The 23461-nt window shown below is 47.9% G+C and overlaps 1 protein-coding gene across 1 annotated transcript in view; it reads left to right on the top strand.

Moving 5' to 3' along the window:
- Positions 1 to 23461, top strand: part of LOC115477400 (patatin-like phospholipase domain-containing protein 2) — a 183469-nt gene that overhangs the window by 74350 nt on the left and 85658 nt on the right. The window contains exon 3 of the mRNA XM_030214254.1: positions 3755 to 3820. Within this exon, the coding sequence (XP_030070114.1) occupies positions 3755 to 3820 (66 nt within the window). The remainder of the gene's footprint in view (positions 1 to 3754; positions 3821 to 23461) is intronic.

Raw genomic sequence — 23461 nt, 5'->3', positions numbered from 1 at the left:
GGCGTGAGAGGATAGAAAATCAAGGCAACGGCTGTGAACGGCGCGTTCAAGTATCTTGGAGAGGAAGGGTAGGAGGGAAATGGGGCGGTAGTTGGAGGGACAGGTAGGGTCAAGTGATGGTTTTTTTGAGGAGTGGTGTGACTACAGCATGCTTGAAGGTGTCAGGGACAGTTGCAGTGGAGAGAGAGGTTGAGGATACGACAGATGGAGGGGGTGACAGTAGGAGTGATGGTGTTAAGTAAGTTGGTGGGGATGGGGTCAGAGGAACAGGTGGTGCATTTTGAAGAGGAGAGAAGATAGGCGGTTTCCTCTTTGGTGATATCGGGGAAAAGAGGAGAAGGAGGCCTGGGTTGGTTGGTTGAGGGAGTGTGTTATAGGGTGAGGAGAAGATGGTTTGGAGGTGAATTCGAGGTTGATTTTCTGCACCTTGTCGCGAAAGTAGTCAGCCAGTGATTGAGGAGAGAGTGAGGGGGTGGGTGGGAGCGGAGGGCACTTTGAGGAGGGAGTTAAGGGTGGCGAAGAGACGACGGGGGTTAGAACTGAGGGAGTTAGTCAATTGGGTGTAATGGTCCTGTTTGGCGAGGAATAGGGAGGACTGGAAGGAGGATAACATGAATTTATAATGAATGAAATTGGTGTGGGTGCGAGATTTCCTCCAGAGGCGTTCAGCCGATTGGGCGCAGGAGCGAAGGTATCGGGTGCAAGGGGTCAGCCAGGGCTGGGGATTAGTACGCCTTATGGGACGGGAGATGGACGGAGCAAGGGCGTCGAGAGGAGAGAGAGGCATTGTATGTGGAGACAGCCTTGTCGACAGTCGCGGAGGACATGATGGAAGGGAGGAGATCAGAGATAGTAGAGGATAAGATGGGAGGGTCGACTGCCTGGAGATTCCTAGAAGTAGTGGTTAGTATTGGGGGGGACTGAGGGGGAGGGTGATGAAGTGTGAAGGTGATCAGGTGATGGTCAGAGAGAGGAAGAGCTGAGGCGCAGAAATTGGAGGGTGAGCAGGAAGAAGAGAGGACGAGGTCAAGACAGTGACCAGTTCGGTGAGTAGGGGTGGTGGAGCTTAGTTGGAGGTTGAAGGAGGAGGTTAGAGTGAGGAATTGAGAAGCGTATGAGTCGGAAGGGTTATCAGTGTGCATGTTAAAATCACCAAGAATGAGGGATGGGGATGATGGCTCCAGAAAAACGGAGAGTCAGGCATCGAAGTCGGTAAGGAATGAAGGGAGGGACTTGTTACGGGGGCGGTAAATGACTGCAACTCTGAGTGGCAGCGGGTAGAATAGACGGATGGAGTGGACTTCAAAGGATGAGAAACAGTGAGACTGTGGTAGAAGGAGAGGTTGAAAACTGCAGGAAGGCAAAAGTAGTAGCCCGCTACCGCGGCCAGCTGGGCGGGGAGAAAGGGAGAAGAGAGAACCACCGTGGCATAGGGCTGCGACTGAGCATTTCAAAACCCTCCCCAACCAACCACAGTTCAAATGGGCCAGGAGTCACACTTCAAACTCACAGGGACAGACTGTAAGGATCATTGTCACACAGTGATATGTCAGTGTAGGGCACCAAACATGCTTCTACTAACCCACTTCCCCTGCCTGCTCATTAATAAATTAGTTGATTAGCTCACTGCATTAATAAATTCTGAATAAAAAAATGTTTTCTACCTTTGCTGTCTGAGTATTTAGTTTTTCTGTTAGCTTTGGTCCCAGTTTCTTCTGTTGTATGGAGCAATTCTCTTCTCCCCTGCCCTCACCTCGTCTCCAGGGATCTGTTCTCTCCCCTCCCCTCCCCTCCATCCATCCACCCACAGCCAGAAATTCGCCTCTCCCCTGCCCTCTTCTCCAGAGATCTGTTCTCTCCCCCTGGCTTCCCCTTCTCTCCACGTCTTGTCCAGCGATTCTCCCTGCCCTCGCCTTAACCGTTTTACTCTCCCTGGCAGCAATGTCTGTGAAGAAAAAGGCACTGCAAGCTCACCTCCGGCTTCAGCTTTTCCCTTCGCTGTTCGCTCTTCACACAGTGTCCCACCTTCGTGATGATGCATTTCCTGTTTCGGCGAAGGCGGGACACTGTGTGAAGAGCGAACAGCGAAGAGAAAAGCTGATGCCGGAGGTGAGCCTGCAGTGCCTTTTTCTTCACAGATGTTGCTGCCAGGGAAAGTAAAACGGTTATACGCGGGGGGAGGGGGGGGGTTTATGTGCGGGAGGGGGGGCAAGGAAGGCTGCCGGTCGGGAAGAGCAGGAAGGAAGGAGGGACGGTGGGAGAGCTCCCTGGCTGCTGCGCAAGCCCTGCTGCGTTTGTGAGGACAGCAGCCAGGGGAAGGTCAAGATTGGGCTGGGGAGGCTTAGCCTCCCCAAGCCTCTTATACGGGGCGCCTATGCTTGTGCCTGTGTTGGAGCTGAGGTCTGTGCATCAGCTGGGGAGCAGAGAGGATTAATAGTAACATAGTAAGTGATGGCAGATACCTGAACGGTTAATCCAGTGTGCCCTATAGTCACACTTATTATCAGTTCATGATTAAATCAACAATGAACGTGATGATATACTTCATTATGGTCTGTCTTTGGCATTTCTGGGATATAGACCATAGAAGTCTGCCCGACCCTATCCAACTGCTGGAGTTGGCTGTTGGAGCCCACTGCAGCCTATTTGTCTTCTCATTTGCGGGATAAAGACCATAGGCTGTCTAGCACTGTTCTCATGTTCTAGCCCATACTAAACCAAATTGCCATATATGAGACATAGATCATACAAGTCTGCCTGGTATCAGCCCTAGTTCATCACAGCCGGAGTCGCCATCTAAGCATTACTTGATACATTCACACAAATGCAGCCATAAGTTTTTTTTTTTTTTTAATAATTTCCATTTTATAATTAGAGATAACTCTATGTTCATCCCGTGCATTTTTGAATTTGGTCATCATTTGTCTCTCTACCACCTCCTTAATGGAAGACTTTCCTCATCTGTGCTGTTAAAGCAAGGAGGAGAAGATAGCACTCAAAGAACTTGGTACTATGTAGGTGAGAGGCTGGCACAGGTGCAGCTTACAGTTCCATGGGAATTCTGCAGAATTGTTTCCGTCCCAGCAGGTTCCGCAGGATTCCCAGGAACCCCATTCCCATGCAGGCCTCTACTCCTTGCCTCTGTTGCAAGCCTCTCTATCGGGATGCCGTTTTGAAGGGAAAGCTTTGACTGAAAAGAATTCAGAATGAATTTAGTTAACTCACTGATAAATGGCAATAGGAGAGGCCTTCTGTGCAGAGGTCCACCCAATCTACTCTCAGTTAACTTCTGTCTCTGTGCCTTGAACATCCCCCCCCCCCCCCCCCCCCTTGTGTCACTGTGCAAGAACAAAATTTAGTGTCAGTTCAACAGTGGCTTAGCTCATCACCTGTGCCGGATCAATCCTGTTGTCTAAGGAAAACACTTGCTGTTAACAAGTGAGGGAGAGTTATATTTTGTAAGCGATTTTAAGTGGGGTTTTTTTTTTTTACTTTGTTAAATTCTGGCCCCTCCCCCAAGTGAGATTTCCTGGAGGAAACCAATGATTTAACTAGCTACTGAGACAATTCTGTTTCAAAAATAGTTTTGTATGATTCTTGACTGATAGACCTGCATAAAACTGGAAGATAGTTATGTAATATTGATATTATTTGCCAAAGATTACAGATTTGTGATGCTAGGATTGTTGCTACTTCATATAGCTTTCAATGCAAGAAAGACTTAAACATTTCTCTGTGATTCCTTTCTCCATAGGCATTAGTATGTAGCTCCTTCGTACCTATTTATTGCGGTCTGATTCCTCCTTCATTTAGAGGCGTGGTAAGTTTCATTTCTTAAATACTGAATACATTAAATCATTATAGCATTGTTTTCTAGCAACTGCTGAGAAACTGTTAAGGGCCCTGTTTATTACTACGTACTGTTTAGCATGTGCAAAGCCTCAAACCATCAGGTAGAGTGAGTGGACATCTACTGACAATGTATTCTCTTGTCTGGTTGACCCCACAGGGGCAGTGCAGATCACCTCTGAAACTCCAGAGTGATTATAGAGCTAAGCCATTGGGAGGTATCTCTAAGCGGGTCTTTTTTTCAGTTTTTGTCCTATGATTGAAAGGTTTCAAATTAACGTGCACAAACTACTACTACCATGTAGAATTAATTTGTTATTTTTCTTTGCAGTAAAGATGTACACACTATTATGGAACAAAATACAAATTCATGTATGCAGTATCTTACTAGTATGCATTAAAGCAATAATGCGGCTATTTGCTCCTTAACATGTGTTAAATGGCAATAATGTGTGTGATTACCGTAACACACACACATTTTGGGTCACCACAAGCTGCCTAGTGAGATGAAAATGTATACAAAATTTATAATTAATTATATAGAATTAATACAGCTTGCAGTAAATTTCAACAGCTTTATTTTTCTTGGTTTTTATGTCTGAGAGCTTCAGGCTGCTAATATGCCAATGGAAGTTCCCAGGTGCTATCTTAAATGATCCAGTGGTAGAAATGGTGCCCCCCCTCCCCCTAACCTACCTTAATTCATCCCTGGTCATCTTGTGTAGATCAGGCAGGAGCCTAAAGGGAAGAGGGGGAGCTCCTTGCAAGAAATACTCCCTGGGTGCAGAATAACGCACCTACCTGTAGTGACTAGAGTTGTACATGCAAATCTGTGCGTATTCTGATTTGCATGTGTAACTCAATTGATTAACAAGGCAATCAGTGCCAATAATTGGATGTTAAGTAATTATCAGCACTAATTAGAATTTATGCTCACTACTTGCTAAACGTATTCTATAAAGTAATCCATGTAAATTCTACCATGTGGATCTCAAAACTGGTGTGACCATGGGAGGAGCATGGGCAGCTTGTGGGCGTTGCTAAAATTTTCACATAGTGCGTTATAACCTGTTGTGCCTCTAAAGTTAGGTGTGGGTATTTACACCAGCTTTTCATTGGTGTAAGTGGCTGTGCTTAAGTTTTAGTTGCCTGGATTGTGCTATACGTATTCTATAAATTGCACCTAATTGGCATGGTTTATAGAATACGCTAGGTGTGTTTTTCATCTGTACCAAATACAGAATTGTGCTCCTAATGACTCGTTCGTAAATTACGTAAAAGGCCAACTTCACAGCACCCTAGTAACTACCCTCCCTTAGTATGCACTAAATGGCACTTACTATTATGAAATACAAACAGCAAAAAAAGAATTTTGCTTTGCACAGCCCCACGTGGCAGCTCAGCATTTTTACTGTAGTATTGTTTCCAAGATAATGTTTTGAGTCTCACAAAACTATTCCATTTCTAGCACTGTGTGTGTAGAAGAGAATTTGAACTCCTGTAGTTTTCATTAGTTTCTCAGCACGCATGTGGTCTTATCTTTCTAAGATGCTAAGCTTTTTCCCTTTCAATTACTGCATCAAAATTGTCTTAGTTCTTGTCCTGCTTCTCTCGTGCTTTCTTTCTCGCAATTGTGTGAGACAAGTTCAAAGGCAGCCTGAGACTCTAGAGCAGAGATTCTTAATATTTATTTGGTTCCCATACCTCTTTAACTAATCGATGAAATCCTTGCACCTGCAGCTACATACAGTATGTCACTGTTAGCTAGCTGCTAACATGTCACTAAAATTACAATAGTACAGTTATACTACCAATAATTATACTAAGTGTCTTCAGGCTGTTTAGAAAGCTCCAACAAATTGCCTCAGATTTCAAGACCCTTCTCTGTACTTAATTTGACTACTTCCCACATCCCCACTGCTTGTTAAGAACCCTGGCTCTAAGGATTTGATTAGAAGGCATCATTTTAGAAAAAGGAATTTATTTTTGCCAAACAAGGCATCAAAAGATTCTCAGAAACCTAAGATGTCAACATATACATAAACATTGTGATGTAGCATTTATTTATTTATTATTTGTAGCATTGGTATCCCACATTTTCCCACCTATTTGCAGGCTCAAGCGAATGCTACATACCTGTAGAAGGTATTCTCTGAGGACAGCAGGCTGATTTTCTCACTGAGGGTGACGTCCACGGCAGCCCTCCCATCGGAAACTCACTAGCAAAGGCCTTTGCTAGCTCTCGCGCGCCCATGCGCACCGCGCATGCGCAGCCGTCTTCCCGCCCGAACCGGCTCGTGTTCGTCAGTCCCGTAAGTAGCAAGACAAAGACAAGGGAAGACACAACTCCAAAGGGGAGGCGGGTGGGTTTGTGAGAACAATCAGCCTGCTGTCCTCGAAGAATACCTTCTACAGGTATGTAGCCATTCGCTTTTCTCCGAGGACAAGCAGGCTGCTTGTTCTCACTGATGGGGTATCTAGCCCCCAGGCTCACTCAAAACAACAAACATGGTCAATTGGGCCTCGCAACGGCGAGGAATAACTGAGATTGACCTAAAAACTATCCAACTAACAGAGAGTGTAGCCTGGAACACGAATAAAACATGGGCCCTAGGGGGGTGGAGTTGGATTCTGAAGCACTGAATGCCCGAACCGACTGTCCGCGTCAGGTATCCTGCTGCAGGCAAGTAATGAGATGTGAATGTGTGGACAGGATGACCACGTCGCAGCTTTGCAGATCTCTTCATAGTGGCTGACTTCAAGTGGGCACTGACGCAGCCATGGCTCTGACATTGTGAGCCGTGACATGACCCTCAAGAGCCAGCCCAGCCTGGGCGTAAGTGAAGGAAATGCAATCTGCTAGCCTAGTGGATATGGTGCGTTTCCCCACAGCCACTCCCCTCCTGTTGGGATCAAAAGAAACAAACAATTGGGCGGGACTGTCTGTTGGGCTGTGTCCGCTCCAGATAGAAGGCCAATGCTCTTTTGCAGTCCAGTGTGTGCAGCTGATGTTCAGCAGGGCAGGAATGAGGACGGGGAAAAAATGTTGGCAAGACAATTGACTGGTTCAGATGGAACTCCGACACTATCTTCGGCAAGAACTTAGGGTGAGTGCGGAGGACTACTCTATTATGATGAAATTTGGTGTAAGGGGCCTGGGCTACCAGGGCCTGAAGCTCACTGACTCTACGAGCTGAAGTAACTGCCACCAAGAAAATGACCTTCCAGGTCAAGTACTTCAGATGGCAGGAGTTCAGTGGCTCAAAAGGAGGTTTCATCAGCTGGGTGAGAATGACATTGAGATCCCATGACACTGTAGGAGGTTTGACGGGGGGCTTTGACAAAAGGCAAAACCTCTCATTGAAGCGAACAACTAAAGGCTGTCCTGAGATCGGCTTACCTTCCACACGGTAATGGTATGCACTAATTGCACTAAGGTGAACCCTTACAGAGTTGGTCTTGAGACCAGACTCAGACAAGTGCAGAAGGTATTCAAGCAGGGTCTGTGTAGGACAAGAGCGAGGATCTAAGGCCTTGCTGTCACACCATACGGCAAACCTCCTCCATAAAAAGAAGTAACTCCTCTTAGTGGAATCTTTTTCTGGAAGCAAGCAAGACACGGGAGGACACCTCTGACAGACCCAAAGAGGCAAAGTCTACGCTCTCAACATCCAGGCCGTGAGAGCCAGAGACTGGAGGTTGAGATTCGTCCTGTGTGATGAGGGTCGGAAAACACTCCAATCTCCACGGTTCTTCGGAGGACAACTCCAGAAGAAGAGGGAACCAGATCTGACGCGGCCAAAAGGGAGCAATCAGAATCATGGTGCCCCGGTCTTGTTTGAGTTTCAACAAATTCTTCCCCACCAGAGGTATGGGAGGATAAGCATACAGCAGACCTTCCCCCCAATCCAGGAGGAAGGCATCCGTGCAGTTCGGCCGTGGGCCTGGAGTCTGGAACAGAACTGAGGGACCTTGTGGTTGGCTCGAGATGCGAAGAGATCTACCAAGGGGGTGCCCCACACTTGGAAGATCTGTCGCACTACTCGGGAATTGAGCGACCACTCGTGAGGTTGCATAATCCTGCTCAACCTGTCGGCCAGACTGTTGTTTACGCCTGCCAGATATGTGGCTTGGAGCCACATGCCGTAACGGCGAGCCCAGAGCCACATGCTGACGGCTTCCTGACACAGGGGGCGAGATCCGGTGCCCCCCTGCTTGTTGATGTAATACATGGCAACCTGGTTGTCTGTCTGAATTTGGATAATTTGGTGGGACAAGCCGATCTCTGAAAGCCTTCAGAGCGTTCCAGACCGCTCGTAACTCCAGGAGATTGATCTGCAGATCGCGTTCCTGGAGGGACCAGCTTCCTTGGGTGTGAAGCTCATCGACATGAGCTCCCCATCCCAGGAGAGACGCATTCGTGGTCAGCACCTTTTGTGGCTGAGGAATTTGGATGGGGCATCCCAGAGTCAAATTGGCCCAAATCGTCCACCAGTACAAGGATTTGAGAAAACTCGTGGACAGGTGGATCACGTCCTCTAGATCCCCAGCAGCCTGAAACCACTGGGAAGCTAGAGTCCATTGAGCAGATCGCATGTGAAGACGAGCCGTGGGAGTCACATGAACTGTGGAGGCCATGTGGCCAAGCAATCTCAACATCTGCCGAGCTGTGATCTGCTGGGACGCTCGTACCCGGGAGACGAGGGACAGCAGATTGCTGGCCCTTGTCCCCGGAAGATAGGCACGAGCCGTCCGAGAATCCAGCAGAGCTCCTATGAATTCGAGTCTCTGTACTGGGAGAAGGTGGGACTTTGGGTAATTTATCACAAACCCTAGTAGCTCCAGGAGTCGAACAGTCATCTGCATGGACTGTAGAGCTCCTGCCTCGGAAGTGTTTTTCACCAGCCAATCGTCGAGATAAGGGAACACGTGCACTCCGAGCCTGCGAAGCGCTGCTGCTACCACAGCTAGGCACTTCGTGAACACTCTGGGCGCAGAGGCGAGCCCAAAGGTAGCACACAGTACTGGAAGTGACGTGATCCCAGATGAAATTGAAGAATACTGTCTGTGAGCTGGCAGTATCGGGATGTGTGTATAAGCATCCTTTAAGTCCAGAGAGCATAGCCAATCATTTTGCTGAATCATGGGAAGAAGGGTGCCCAGGGAAAGCATCCTGAACTTTTCTTTGACCAGATATTTGTTCAGGGCCCTTAGGTCTAGGATGGGACGCATCCCCCCTGTTTTCTTTTCCACAAGGAAGTACCGTGGAATAGATCCCAGCCCTTCTTGCCCCGGTGGCACGGGCTTTCGACCGCATTGGCGCTGAGAAGGGCGGAGAGTTCCTCTGCAAGTACCTGCTTGTGCTGGAAGCTGAAGGACTGAGCTCCCGGTGGGCAATTTGGAGGCTTCGAGGCCAAATTGAGGGTATATCCTTGTCGGACTATTTGAAGAACCCACTGGTCGGAGGTTATGAGAGGCCACCTTTGGTGAAAACTTTCAACCTCCTCCCTGACCGGCAGATCGCCCGGCACGGACATCTTGACATCGGCTATGCTCTTCTGGAGCCAGTCAAAAGCTCGCCCCCTGCTTTTGCTGGGGGAGCTGTGGGGCCTTGCTGAGGCCGCACGCTGCTGACGAGAGCAAGCGCGCTGGGGCTTAGCCTGGGCCAGCAGGCTGTCGAGAGGGAGGATTGTACCTACGCTTACCAGAAGAGTAGGGAACAGTCTCCTTCCCCCATAAAAACGTCTACCTGAAGAGGTAGATGCTGAAGGCTGCCGGCGGGAGAATTTGTCGAAAGCGTTATCCCGCTGGTGGAGCTGTTCTACCACTGTTCGACTTTTTTCTCCAAAAATGTTGTTCCGCCTGCGGCAAGGGGACGTCCGCAATCCGCTGCGGATTCTATTCTCCAGGCGGAGGCACAGCAGCCATGAGAGTCCTGCGCATCACCACACCTTGAGCAGCGGCCCTGGACGCAACATCAAAGGTATCATATACCCCTCTGGCCAGGAATTTTCTGCACGCCTTCAGCTGCCTGACCACCTCCTGAAACGGCTTGGCTTGCTCAGAAGGGAGCTTGTCCACCAAGCCCGCCAACTGCCGCCACATTGTTCCGCATGTGGGATGCTCGGTAGAGACTGGTAGGACTGAATCGTGGCCACAAGCATAGAAGAATGGTAGGCCCTTCCTCCCCAAAGGAGTCTAAGGTTCTAGGAGTCCTTGCCCGGGGGCGCCGAAGCCATGCTCCCTAGAACTCTTAGCTTTCTTTAGGGCCAGATCCACTACACCAGAGTCATGAGGCAACTGAGTGCGCATCAGCTCTGGGTCCCCATGGATCCGGTACTGGGATTCGATCTTCTTCGGGAAGTGGGGGATTAGTTAGAGGCTTGGTCCAGTTCGCCAGCAATGTCTTTTTTAGGACATGATGCATGGGGTACTGTGGACGCTTCCTTAGGGATGGAGAAGGATAGTCCAAGAGCTCAAACATCTCAGCCCTGGGCTCATCCTCCACGACCACCGGGAAGGGGATGGCCGTAGACCATCTCCTGGACAAAGGCCGCGGAAAGACAGACTCTCGGGAGGAGAAAGCTGCCTTTCAGGGGAGGGAGGTGGATCAGAAGGAAGGCCCATCAGACCTCCTCATCAGAGAAATATCTGATGTCCTCCTCCTCCTCCTCCCACGAGGCCTCACTATCGGTATCAGACACAAGTTCATGAACCTGCGTCTGAAGCCGTGCCCGACTCTACTCCGTGGAAACACGGCCACGGTGGGAGCGCCGAGAGGTAGACTCCCTCGCCAGCACCGGCGAAGCTCCCTCCACTGACGTCGTGGGGGAGTCTTCCTGGGAGGCTGGCTGCAGCCTGGTACCGCAAGCTGGTACCGATGTCGGAGACCTCACCCGGGCAAAGGGCCAGCCGTCGCCTCGCTCGACGGTACCGGAGGCGCAAGCACCCCGGTACCGGAGGAGAAGGGCGCAACAGCTCTCCCAGAATTTCTGGAAGAACGGCCCGGAGACTCGTGCAGAGCAGCTGTGGAGAAAGACTGGGAAGCCGATGCAGGCGTCGAGGTCAGAGTCTGTTCTGGGCGTGGAGGCGGTTCTGGGCTGTCCAAGGTGGAGCGCATCGACACCTGCCGAACAGAGGGTGAGCGATCCTCCCGGTGCGCTGCCTACTGGGTGCCGACTCCCTCGGCGACCCGAGTCTCCGGTACCGAGGCGGGAAGGAGACCGGTGTCGATGCTTCTTGATTCTCTTCAAACGAGCATGTCACCGGAGCTTCCCTGGTCCGACAGGAGGATGTAGAATCCAACCGTCTCTTCCTCGGGGCCAAGGCCGAAGAAGTCGGTCTCGGGGGGGCTGTACCGCAGGAGCCCTCAGGGCAGGAGGAGACACCACCCAAATGGCTCACCGCCACCAGCAGGGGAATGGACAGCTCTCACCTGCACTCCAGTCGAAGTATCACTGTCCGACGACATCAGCAACAGCGGAGGTCCCGGTACCACCGACGTCGACGCAGCCTTCCGATGCCTCGGTACCGACGATGCAGAGGGTCGAAGCCTCGATGCAGTCGATGCCGAGGTCGAAGACTTCGATGCTGTCGACGTCGATGCACTCGATATGTCCTGTGCTGTTGTCAACGAAGAGCCCGAGAACAACACGTCCACTGGGCCAATCTCCCTACCTGAGTTCTTTTTGTAAAAGAGCACAAAGACTGGCAGGCCTGCGGGCGGTGCCCGCCCCAGCCCTGATAGCCACGAAGTGTGCCTATCACTGAGCGAGATTACCCCGTGCGCACTGGGTGCACTTTTGAAGCCGCTGGGAGACTTCGATGACATGGGCGGAAAAAATCACGCTGGCGAAATCAAAATTCGCGATGATGACGAAAGGCACCCAAAAATAAGGGAGAGAGCAAACCCGTACCGGAGGCCAAAAAGGCCTATCCGAAAGCGAAAGGAATCTTACGCTGGGGAAATAGCTGGACACACGGGAAGGGACAAAGATCTGAAGGTCTTGTTTTTTAGCGAAATCGTGAAGACGCGCGAGGGTCAACTTTGAGGGGCACGAACTGGTGGCAAAACACTACCGTCCGAGCGCGGACAAAAGAAGACTGACGAACACGAGCCGGTGTCGGCGGGAAGACGGCCGCGCATGCACGGTGCGGCATGGGCGCTGCGAGAGCTAGCAAAGGCCTTTGCTAGTGAAGTTTCCGATGGAGGGGCTGCCGTGGACGTCACCCATCAGTGAGAACAAGCAGCCTGCTTGTCCTCGGAGAATGTGGCTTACATTTTCCATAATGGTGATCATCAATTCCGGAAGAGAAATACATATTTAAGGTGAAAGAGATAGAGAGGATTAGGTATACAGTTATAGGAAGTGCATTTTCATAATCAGAAAATAAAGGTGTTGGATTAACTTCAATCGTGATAGGTTAATTTGGACAATCAGGAATGTTTTTATTGCTGTAATTGACATTCTTGCCAACTTGAGTAAATAAATTCAAATAAATAAAACGCCCAAAATCAGACGACAAGAAGAACTTTGTATGCTTTGTAGTCTGAAGTGCGCTCTTTATTAGAAGGAAAAATAAGATAAAATGAGCTCCTAAAAGCTGTGCTGGGGGTGTGTGCATGCGTGTGTTTACCATTTCTAGAGTTTCTTTAACTGGCAAAGAGAATGGAGCCTTAAACATAGCTCAAAGGCAACCTTGGTCTCTGTGTGTAAGGGAGAGCTTTGACCATTTGCTGTCGCTTCAGGGCTGAACCTTTTAGAGAGAGTCTGCCTGCAGATAACACAGCTCTGTCTCTTAGGCTCTTGACCTCCCTTCCCCCACATTTTTCAAACTTAGTGGGTGTGACTAGTTCTTTCTGGGGAGAGCAGATTTCAGCTTCAAAACCAACAGCTTTTTCAGTGAAGCTACCTTTTTAGAGAGAGTCTGGCTGCAGATAACAGCTCTGTCTCTTAGGCTTAGTCCCTCCCACCCCTAGAGTGACATCTCTTAAATAGCCTCCCTACAGCCAAATTATCACTACTGACCTCTTCCAACTACATCTATTCCTAATTCATCACCTTCCCCCAGTAGCCCAGCCTACCAGTTTCACCCATTCCACATTCCAGTGTTCCAGCAATCCAATTCTGCATGGCCATGTCCCCTATACACACTCTCTTCCTGATGCTGTCCCTTCCCAACCTACTTTCTTAAACCCACAAACACTTTGCACTGCTGCTACACTTTACCCTCCCCTTACCCTCATCACCTCACCTCTCTCCTTTCCCCTTCCTTCTCCTTTAGCCCTATCCTTCAACATTTCCTTCCTGCTGTTGACCCATCTCCATTCCTCCTATGTACATCCCGCCTTCGTCTCCCTACCTCCCCTACCCTTCTTCCTATTCTCTTACTCCTTCTCCTACTATCTGCAGGGGACATAAATCCCAATCCAGGTCCCCCACACCAATCCTCATCCTATCTATGCAGACCACTCCGGAATGTCTCCAAACTTCATTTCCATTCCCCTCCTCTCCCCCCTCTTCCCTCCCCTTCTCGTGCGCCCTATAGAATGCCCCGATCTGTCAGCAACAAACTTCTCCTTTACCTATGACCTCTTCATCTTCCGTTCTCTCCAACTCCTCGCCCTAACTGAAACCTGGCTCACCCCTGACGACTGCTCAGTGGCAGCCCTATGCCATGGAGGCTATCTTTCTCCCATTCTCCCCGCCCAGTTGGCCGCGGTGGCGGTGTCGGGTTACTACTTTCGCCCTCCTGCAGTTTTCAACCTCTCCTCCTACCGCAGTCTCACTGCTTCTCATCCTTTGAAGTTCACTCATCCGTCTATTCTACCCGCTGCCACTCGGAGTTGCAGTCATTTACCGCCCACCCTGATAAGTCCCTATCTTCCTTCCTTAACGACTTCGATGCCTGGCTCTCCGTTTTTCTGAGCCATCATCCCAATCCTCATTCTTGGAGACTTTAACATACACACTGACTAACCCATCCGACTCATACGCTTCTCGGTTCCTCATTCTACCTCCTTCTTCAACCTCCAGCTGAGCTCCACCACCCCTACTCACCAATCTGGCCACTGTCTTGACCTCGTCCTCTCCTCTACCGCTCACCCTCCCAATTTCTGACGCCTCAGCTCTTCCTCTCTCTGATCATCACCTGATCACCTTCACACTTCATCACCCTCCCCCGCTTTCCTGCCCAACACTAACCACTACTTCCAGGAATCTCCAGGCTGTCGACCCTCCCACCTTATCCTCTAGTATCTCTAATCTCCTCCCATCATGTCCTCCGAGTCTATCGACAAGGCCACTCTCTCCTCTGCTCTGGACAGCCTTGCACCATCCATCTCCCGTCCCACAAGGCGTACTAATCCCCAACCCTGGCTGACCCCTTGCACTCGATACCTTCGCTCCTGCACCTGATCGGCTGAACGCCTCTGGAGGAAATCTTGCACCCATACTGATTTCATCCATTACAAATTCATGCTATCCTCCTTCCAGTCCTCCCTATTCCTCGCCAAACAGGACTATTACACCCATTGGACTAATTCCCTCAGCTCTAACCCTAGTCGTCTCTTTGCCACCCTTAACTCCCTCCTCAAAGTGCCCTCCGCTCTCCCCCCCTCACTACTCTCCTCAATCACTGGCTGACTACTTTCCGCGACAAGGTGCAGAAGATCAACCTCGAATTCACCACCAAACCATCTCCTCCTCTTCACCCTATGAACCCACTCTCTCAACCAACCAACCCAGGGCCCGCCTCCTCTTTTCCTGATATCACCGAAGAGGAACCGCCCATCTTCTTCCTCCTCGAAATGCACCACCTGTTCCTCTGAACCCCATCCCCACCAACTTAACACCATCTCTCCTACGTCACCCTCCCCCCCCCCTCCCATCTGTCGTATCCTCACCTTTCTTCACTGCAAACTGTCCCTGACACCTTCAAGCATGCTGTAGTCACCACTCCTGAAAAAATCATCACTTGACCCTACCTGTTCCTCCAACTACCGCCCCATTTCCCTCCTACCCTTCCTCTCCAAGATACTTGAACGCGCCGTTCACAGCCATTGCCTTGATTTTCTATCCTCTCACGCCATCCTCGATCCGCTTCAATCCGGCTTTCGCCCCCCTTCACTCAACAGAAACAGCACTATCTAAAATCTGCAATGACCTGTTCCTTGCCAAATCCAAAGGTCACTACTCCATCCTCATCCTCCTCGACCTATCCGCCGCTTTTTGACACTGTCCATCACAATTTACTTCTTGCCACACTGTCCTCACTTGGGTTCCAGGGCTCTGTCCTCTCCTGTTTCTCCTCTTATCTCTCCCACCGTACCTTCAGACTACATTCTCATGGTTCTTCCTCTACCCCCATCCCACTCTGTTGGAGTTCCTCAGGGATCTGTCCTTGGACCCCTTCTTTTTTCAATCTACACCTCTTCCCTGGGCTCCCTGATCTCATCTCACGGTTTCCAATATTATCTTTATGCTGACGACACCCAGCTTTACCTCTCCATACCAGACATCACTGCCGAAACCCAGGCCAAAGTATCGGCTTGCTTATCCGACATTGCTGCCTGGATGTCCAACCGCCACCTGAAACTGAACATGGCCAAGACTGAGCTTATTGTCTTCCCACCCAAACCCACTTCCCCTCTCCCTCCACTCTATCTCAGTTGATAACACCCTCATCATCCCCGTCTCATCTGCCCGCAACCTTGGAGTCATCTTTGACTCCTCCCTCTCCTTCTCTTCACATATCAAGTAGATAGCCAAGACCTGTACTTCTTCCTCTATAACATTAGCAAAATTCGCCCTTTCCTCTCTGAGCACACCACCTGAACTCTCGTCCACTCTCTCATTACCTCTCGCCTTGACTAGTGCAACCTACACCTCACTGGCCTCCCACTTAGCCATCTATCCCCCCTTCAGTCCGTTCAGAACTCGGCTGCACCTCTTATCTTCCGCCTGGACCGATGTACTCATATCACCCCTCTCCTCAAGTCACTTGACTGGCTTCTGATCAGGTACCGCATACAGTTCAAGCTTCTCCTACTAACCTGCAGCCCCTCCTTACCTCTCTACCCTTATCTCCCTTTACGTTCCTACCGTAACCTCCGCTCTCAAGACAAATCCCTCCTCTCAGTACCCTTCTCCACCACCGCCAACTCCAGGCTCCGCCCTTTCTGCCTCGCCTCACCCCACCCCACCCCATGCTTGGAATAAACTCCCTGAGCCCATACGCCAGGCCCCCTCCCTACCCATCTTCAAATCCTTGCTCAAAGCCCACCTCTTCAATGTCGCCTTCGGCACCTAACCACTACACCTCTATTCAGGAAATCTTGAGTGCCCCAACTTGACATTTTGTCCTTTAGATTGTAAGCTCCTTCGAGCAGGTACTGTCCTTCTTTGTTAAACTGTACAGCGCTGCGTAACCCTAGTAGCGCTGTAGAAATGTTTAGTAGTAGTAACTGCTGTGTAGCATAGAGGGGTATTTGCATCTGGCAGCCACAAATTAAAGGCCTTTGGCACCTTGGATTTATAGAAGAATGTTGGATGCATGGAACAGTCTCATAAGGGAGTTGGTGAAGAAAAAGCAGTAATAGAACCACCTGCTTCAAGTAACTTTGTGAAACAACCGCCCAGATATCTTTAAGGGAAATTTCTTGAGATTCTAATACCACTACTTCAGAAGTGCCAGCTCCACTAGGAAGCAATACTACTTTAGGCATAAAGGAGGAAACCTCTGGGATATTAGTCTCCAGAGGTCCTCCTGATCTCGGACAAGAGACAAAAACCCAGGTTGTGGCGGAAGGGTTCTTTCAGTGAAGTTAAAGGAAGTTCCACTGGACGAGGGACCACCCACAGAAGCAGGTAACAAGTCTCCAAGACTAAGTATCAACACCTGAAGGTGCAAATATTCCACTATGGTGAAACTACAACTTCAAAATTCTTTTTATATTTTTACATTTTTAAATATCTTTAAATAATTTAATGTGGAGAAATTGGGAGACCTCAGAGATTCCTAAGAACCAATTTTGGACACTTAAAGCTCTGTTGAATCAATGCTGGTGTCCAGTTTCATTCATTGCGCCAAAAAAACTCCATTGATTGTAATATGGCAATTTTAACTGTGTTTTTCAAATAACCAAATGATTCAAATGGTGACAGAGACCTTCAAAAGATATATATAAATCAATCTCAAAACACACTTTAGTTCAATGGGGCCACCGTTTCACCCGTAACTGCTTCATAAGGAACTAGTGCTGTTATCCATATAACTTGCACTGGTCACCCACTCTGTTAACTTTTTTTCTGTAAAAGAAAAATATTCATTTACTTAAGGAACTTTGCATTTAAAACTTCACCTTGCATCCTGAAATATACATACTTCACAACGCACTCTCCCTCTGTTAAAGATGGCATTCTTGCATCACACTCTGTTAACTTTCATTTTTAAGAACCCCTCAACTTCACTTCCTTAGTGCAGTACTCATTGAAAAATGATTTTGATGAAATGTGTATCAAAACTGTAGCATTGTTTCCTTGTCATCACCAGCAGATGAATCCAGGAACTGATGGGTTATATCCACCTACCAGCAGGTGGAGATAGACAACACTGAAAGAAGGCAGTGACCCTGGACATCCAGCTCCTTGCATCTTCAGTATATCTCTATCTCCCAGCAGGTGTGGACGGATTCCTTCCAGCTCCTGGATTTCTGCTTGGAGAGGCTCCTTGGAGAGGATGGTGGTGCCTACTTGAAGGGCATACTTGACTTCCAGGTCCCTGCCTTACTCCTTTCCTCCTTCCCTCCCAGCTTCTGTTCTTTTACTTTCCTCACAGTATAAAAAACAAACAAAAATGAGCAGCATAGAGGATTGAGCAAGCACTTTTGTGGAGGCTCTCTTCTGTTTGGGCAAGAAGCTCTATTTGGACCCGAGATTGCTGTGTCTGGGTGTGTGTTGGAGTAGTCTGGGCTGTTTGGCTCCTCCTGGGAGGGTTCCCACTGCTTCTCCTCGGAGCAGGATGAGTTTCTTTTTTGGCGCAGCGACGCCATTTTGATTTCGGGGGCGATGGCGGCTGAGGCCGTTTTAAAACGCTGAGGTAAACGCAGGTCCGCGGCGGGAGTATGCGGCGCAAACTGCCTGGACGTTTCGGGGTCAGGTAGTGTAGCTGTTACGGCGGCTCGAGATGCTTCCCGCCCTTCCGATTTTGCTGAGGGCGCCAATTTGAAAGCGCCGGCTGAGGCGCGATTTGTGGCGGCAGGCAATAGTGACGACAGGGGGGTGCCCGGGGGCTCAGCCGAGCTGCCGAGGGAGGTTCACGCCTCTGCTGCCTCGGGTTTGGGGTCAGATAGGGTGAGTTATTCTCCCCTGAATTTGTTTTATTGCTGCACAGGGCGTTTCTTTTAAAGAGAACCCTGCCTGAATCCTCTGAAATTTCTTTCAGCGTGGGAATTCTTCTGGAGCGGAGGCTCCGGGTTCAGCTAGTCTCCTGGTGTCTTCTGCCCCCAGGCTCGCTTTTGATTCTAAGCGCAGGCGGGTGTCTCCCCTTTCTGATGTCTCTTCTCTCCTGCCGCGATCTCCTCCCCATTCCTTTTTTGGGGAGTCTGAAGGGTCTGGTAGGCCCTCGAGGAGTGAGGAGTTGGAAGAAGCTTCAGTTTTGCCGCTGGAGTTGGATGATACTAAGGTGGTTCGTATTTTCCACCGGGACGAGCTACCCTCTCTCATTGCTGATGCCTTGCAGGCCCTCAGTATTGAGGATCCTGAGGTGGATATTGCTTCTTCCGTTAATCCTAAGATGGCTAGTACTAGGAAGCCATCTCTGGCTTTTCCGGTATATGACTCCAAGAGCTTATTTCGGCTAAGTGGTCTGACCTAATGGCCCTTTGAAAGTAGCTAGGGCGATGTCCCACCTTTATCCAGTTCCAGAGGCTCATTTGGCTCTGTTTGGGTTGCCTAAGGTGGATTCACTGGTAACAGCTGTTACTAAGAAGACTACTCTCCCTGTGGAGGGAGGGGTCGCCTTGGAGAACATGCAAGACAGGCGTTTGGAGTCCTCCTTGAAACGCTCCTTTGAGCTTTCGGCTTTGGTGCTTCGAGCTGCTATTTGTAGTTCTTAAGCACCCTGAGCTTCGCTATCTTGGCTTCAGCAGGCCGTCTAGCAACCTGCGGAGGCTTCTGTTCCTCTTTCTGAGGTGGCACCTCGTATGGAGTTGGCTTTGGCCTTCTTGGCTGATGCTCTTTATGATTTGGTTAGAGCATCGGCTAAGCAGATGTCTTTGGCAGTGTCGTCTCGGAGGCTTCTTTGGCTCCGTCATTGGGCGGCTGACATGGCCTCGAAGCAACATCTGGTGAGGTTGCCCTTTCGGGGCAGTCTTTTATTGGGGGACGATTTGGAGAAGATAAAGACCTTGGAGATTCTAAATCCCAGCGTCTTCCGGAGGACAGGCCGAAACCATCTTCCAAGTCCGCTTCCTTCTCCTCTCCCTCCTCTTCTAGGCCTGGGAGGTCTTCGGGTTTTCTGCAACACTCCTGGTTCCAACACAGAAGCATTTAAGGTGCATTCTACGCCGGCGATGTCTGCTTCGTGGGCCAAAACGGGTGTCCTTTCTCTTCAAGAGATCTGTCGTGCGGCTACCTGGGCTTCTCCGCTTTCCTTTGTTTGCCATTATCGGCTAGATGTTGCAGTGCAACAGGATGTGCATTTTGGGGCACAGGTGCTGTCTCGTGGAGCAGCATGTTCCCACCCAACTTAGGGACTGCTTTGGTACATCCCATCAGTTCCTGGATTCATCTGCTGGTGATGACAAGGAAAGAAAAATTAAGTCTCGCCTGATAATTTTCTTTCCTTAGTCACAGCAGATGAATCCAGGATCCCTCCCTGTCTGACTGTGTGATTACAGATGTTTTGTTTATTGCACAGATGTTGACGTTTTTGCGGAATTCGAAGATAAATGCAAAGATCTTTTATATTGCTGTTATGAAGCAGGAGGTTGAGAAGGTCCCTCCTTTGATTATATTCTTGCTCCAGTTCAGGGAGCAGTTGTTCACTGTGAGGAAAGTTCATGTTGTGTTTCTTCTACGTTCTGCTTTGGAAGTTTCGTATACTGGAGATGCAAGGAGCTGGACGTCCAGGGTCACTGCCTTCTTTCAGTGTTCTCTATCTCCATCTGCTGGTAGGCGGATACAACCCATCAGTTCCTGGATTCATCTGCTGTAACTAAAGGAAAGAAAATTATCAGGTGAGACTTAATTTTTCCATGAACTGCTCACTTCAAATGATTTCTTGATTGGAAAATTGAATTAACAGAGGGATAGAGCATTTAAAAGTATTTCTGTGTAACTTCGTTGAGTTCATTGAGTATCCCCTAGTCTTTTTGTACTTCTTTGAAATAGTAAAAAAATCAATCCATTTATACCTGTTCTACACCCCTCAGGATTTTGTAGACCTCAATCATATCTCCCCTCGGCCTTCTCTTTTCCAACCTGAAAAACCCTAAACTCTCTTTTATCCTTTCATCATGTGAGAGTAGTTCTATCTCTCATCATTTTGGTCGCTTTTCTTTTTAACCTTTTCTAATTTCGCTATATCTTTTTTTGAGATATGGCAACCAGAATTGAATGCAATATTGATGGAGTGATAGAGAGGCATTATAATAATCTTGGTCATATTGTGCACCCCTTTCCTAATAATTCCTACCATCCTGTTGGCTGTTGCTGCACACTGAGCAAAATATTTCAGCTATTATCTGACACCTAGACCTTTTTTTTTTTCTTGGGTGCTGACTCCCAAGGTGAACCCTAGCATCAGTTAACTATGATTTGGATTATTGTTCCCAATGTGTATCATTTTGCATTTGACCACATTAAATTTCGTCTGCCCCATTTGGATACACTATCTTCCAATTTTCTAAGGTGGTCTGGCAGTTTTTCATAGTCCACATGTGTTGTAACAACTTTGGTTGTGTCTGCTTTAATGGGATAGGATGTAGTGTCCTATTGTGGATTAAAAACTGGTTAAAAGATAGAAAACAGAGAGTAGGGTTAAATGGTCAGTATTCTCAATGGAGATGGGGTAGATAGTGGGGTTCTCCATGGGGTCTGAGCTGGGACCGCTGCTTTTTAAAATATTTTATAAATGATCTAGAGATGGAAATAACTAGTGAAGTAATTAAATTAGCTGATAACACAAAGTTATTCAAAGTTGTTAAATCGCAAGAGGATTGTGAAAAATTACAAGAAGACCTTACAAGACTGAGAGACTGGGCATCTAAATGGCAGATGACGTTTAATGGGAGCAAGTGCAAAGTGATGCATGTGGGAAAGAGGAACCCGAATTATAGCTACATAATGCAAGGTTCCACGTTAGGAGTCACAGACCAAGAAAGGGATCTAGGCGTTGTCATCGATGATATGTTGAAACCCTCTGCTCAGTGTGCTGCGGCGGCTAAGAAAGCAAATAGAATGTTAGGTATTATTAGGAAAGGAATGGAAATCAAAAAAGAGGACGTTAAAATGCCTTTGTGTCGGTCCATGTTGCGATCGCACCTTGAATATTGTGTTCAATTCTGGTCACCGCATCTCAAAAAAAGATTATAGTGGAATTAGAAAAGGTACAGAGAAGGGCGACGAAAAAGATAAAGGGATGGGGTGACTTCCTTATGAAAGGCTGAAGTGGATAGGGTCTTCAGCTTGGAGAAAAGACGACTTGAATGAAGATATGATAGAGGTCTATAAAATGAGTGGAGTGGAACGGGTAGATATGAATCATTTGTTTACTCTTTCCAAAGATACTAGTACTAGGGGGCATGCAATGAAGTTACAAAGTAGTAAATTTAAATCTAATCGGAGAAAATGTTTCTTCACTCAACGTGTAATTAAACTCTGGCATTCATTGCCAGAGAATGTGGTAAAGGCAGTTTTCATAGCGGGGTTTAAAAAAGGTTTGGACGGCTTCCTAAAGGAAAAGTCCATAGACCATTATTAAAATGACTTGGGGAAAATCCACTGCTTGATTTCCTGGATAAGCAGCATAAAATGTATTGAACTTTTTTGGGATCTTGCCAGATATTTGTGACCTGGATTGGCCACTGTTGGAAACAGGATACTGGGCTTGATGGACATTTGGTCTGTCCCAGTGTGGCAGAACTTATTTACTTAATCACCTCACTTGTCGTTCTGACTTCCAGATTATTTATAAATGTTAAATAGCACTATTCCCTGTACAAATCCCTGTGGCACTTCGCAATTCACCCTCCTCTATTGAGAAGAATGGCCATTTAATCTTACCCTCTGTTTTCTGTCCCGTAACCAATTCCTAATCCACAACAGAACCTTGCATCCTATTCCATGACTCTTTAATTTTCTCAGGAGTCTCTCATGAGGAACTTTTGTCGAAAGCTTTCTGAAAATCTAGATACACTACATCGACTCGCCTTTTATTGACATGTTTATTCACGCCTTCAAAGAATTGAAGCAAATTGGTGAGGCAAGACTTCCCTTGGCTGAATCTATGCTGACTCTGTCCCATTCAACCATGTTTGTCTATGTGTTCTGTAATTTTATTTTTAAGTTTCCACTATTTTGCCCAGCACTAACAGGCTTACTGGTCTGTATTTTTCTGGATCCACCCCTGTAATCCTGGGGGGGGGGGGGTTTGTGGTTTTTTTTTTTTTAATTTATTTATTGGCTTTGCATTGGCCAACTTCCAATCTTTAGGTACTATGGATGATTTTTAAATGACAGATTTCAATCAATAATAGCAGATCAGCAATTTCGATTTCAGTATCCTAGGGTGCATGCCATCTGATCCAGGTGATTTACTACTCTTTAATTTGTCACTTTTTGGCTCAGTATGCCTTCCTGTTTTGTGTTCAGTTATAAAATTAAGGACAAGCATGATATAGATTGTTACTAAACTAGGGGAAAGGAGTCTAGATACTGGACTATACTGTGGACATTATACCAGCCTGATGCACAGTCCAGAATTTAAAAAAAGCATATTGATGATGCTGAATGTGAGGACTATATGCTCTGAAAAATTTCAATCAAGAGTAATACATTTCTCAAATTATTTTCTAAATATATAAACTTCATTTCATTGTAATATTTCCCTACTAATACTATAAACTGACCAGTACTTGTGCTTCAAAACAATTGCTGCAGATTCCTTTCGTAGAATCTAGCTTCTGCATGCCACAAATTTGATGAAAGAACTGCATCTTCAACATTTTCGTCATACCCAACAGAGCCTGGAAATTCTTCAGGATCGCCCAAATGGTATTCAAGCCTTAATGTATATAATAATTTAGACTGTATTTTACCTCCAAGCAAAATAGCCTCCTCACACATGGACCTCAGCTAATGAAAACTAAAGCTAAAAGCCACAATGCTTTTACATTGGCTGATTTTGCGTCACGTTGAAATGAGTTGATGTCGCATCTCCACAGAGAGGCTAATTCCTAAGGAATTTATCATCCCAAATTTAGAGTTAAATTTAGTACGAGTTTATTTGAAGCACTGTATTTACCGCATTACTTGCGCAATCACATTACACATGCCCAAACTTCCTTATAATCCCTGATGGTCTAGGTTATAGTCACGGCAGGAATGAT

This window comes from Microcaecilia unicolor, chromosome 9 (assembly GCF_901765095.1).
Source record: "Microcaecilia unicolor chromosome 9, aMicUni1.1, whole genome shotgun sequence".
Classification (NCBI taxonomy): Eukaryota; Metazoa; Chordata; class Amphibia; order Gymnophiona; family Siphonopidae; genus Microcaecilia; species Microcaecilia unicolor.
Note: the sequence above shows the minus strand (reverse complement) of the source record. Positions and strands in the feature narration are given on the sequence as shown.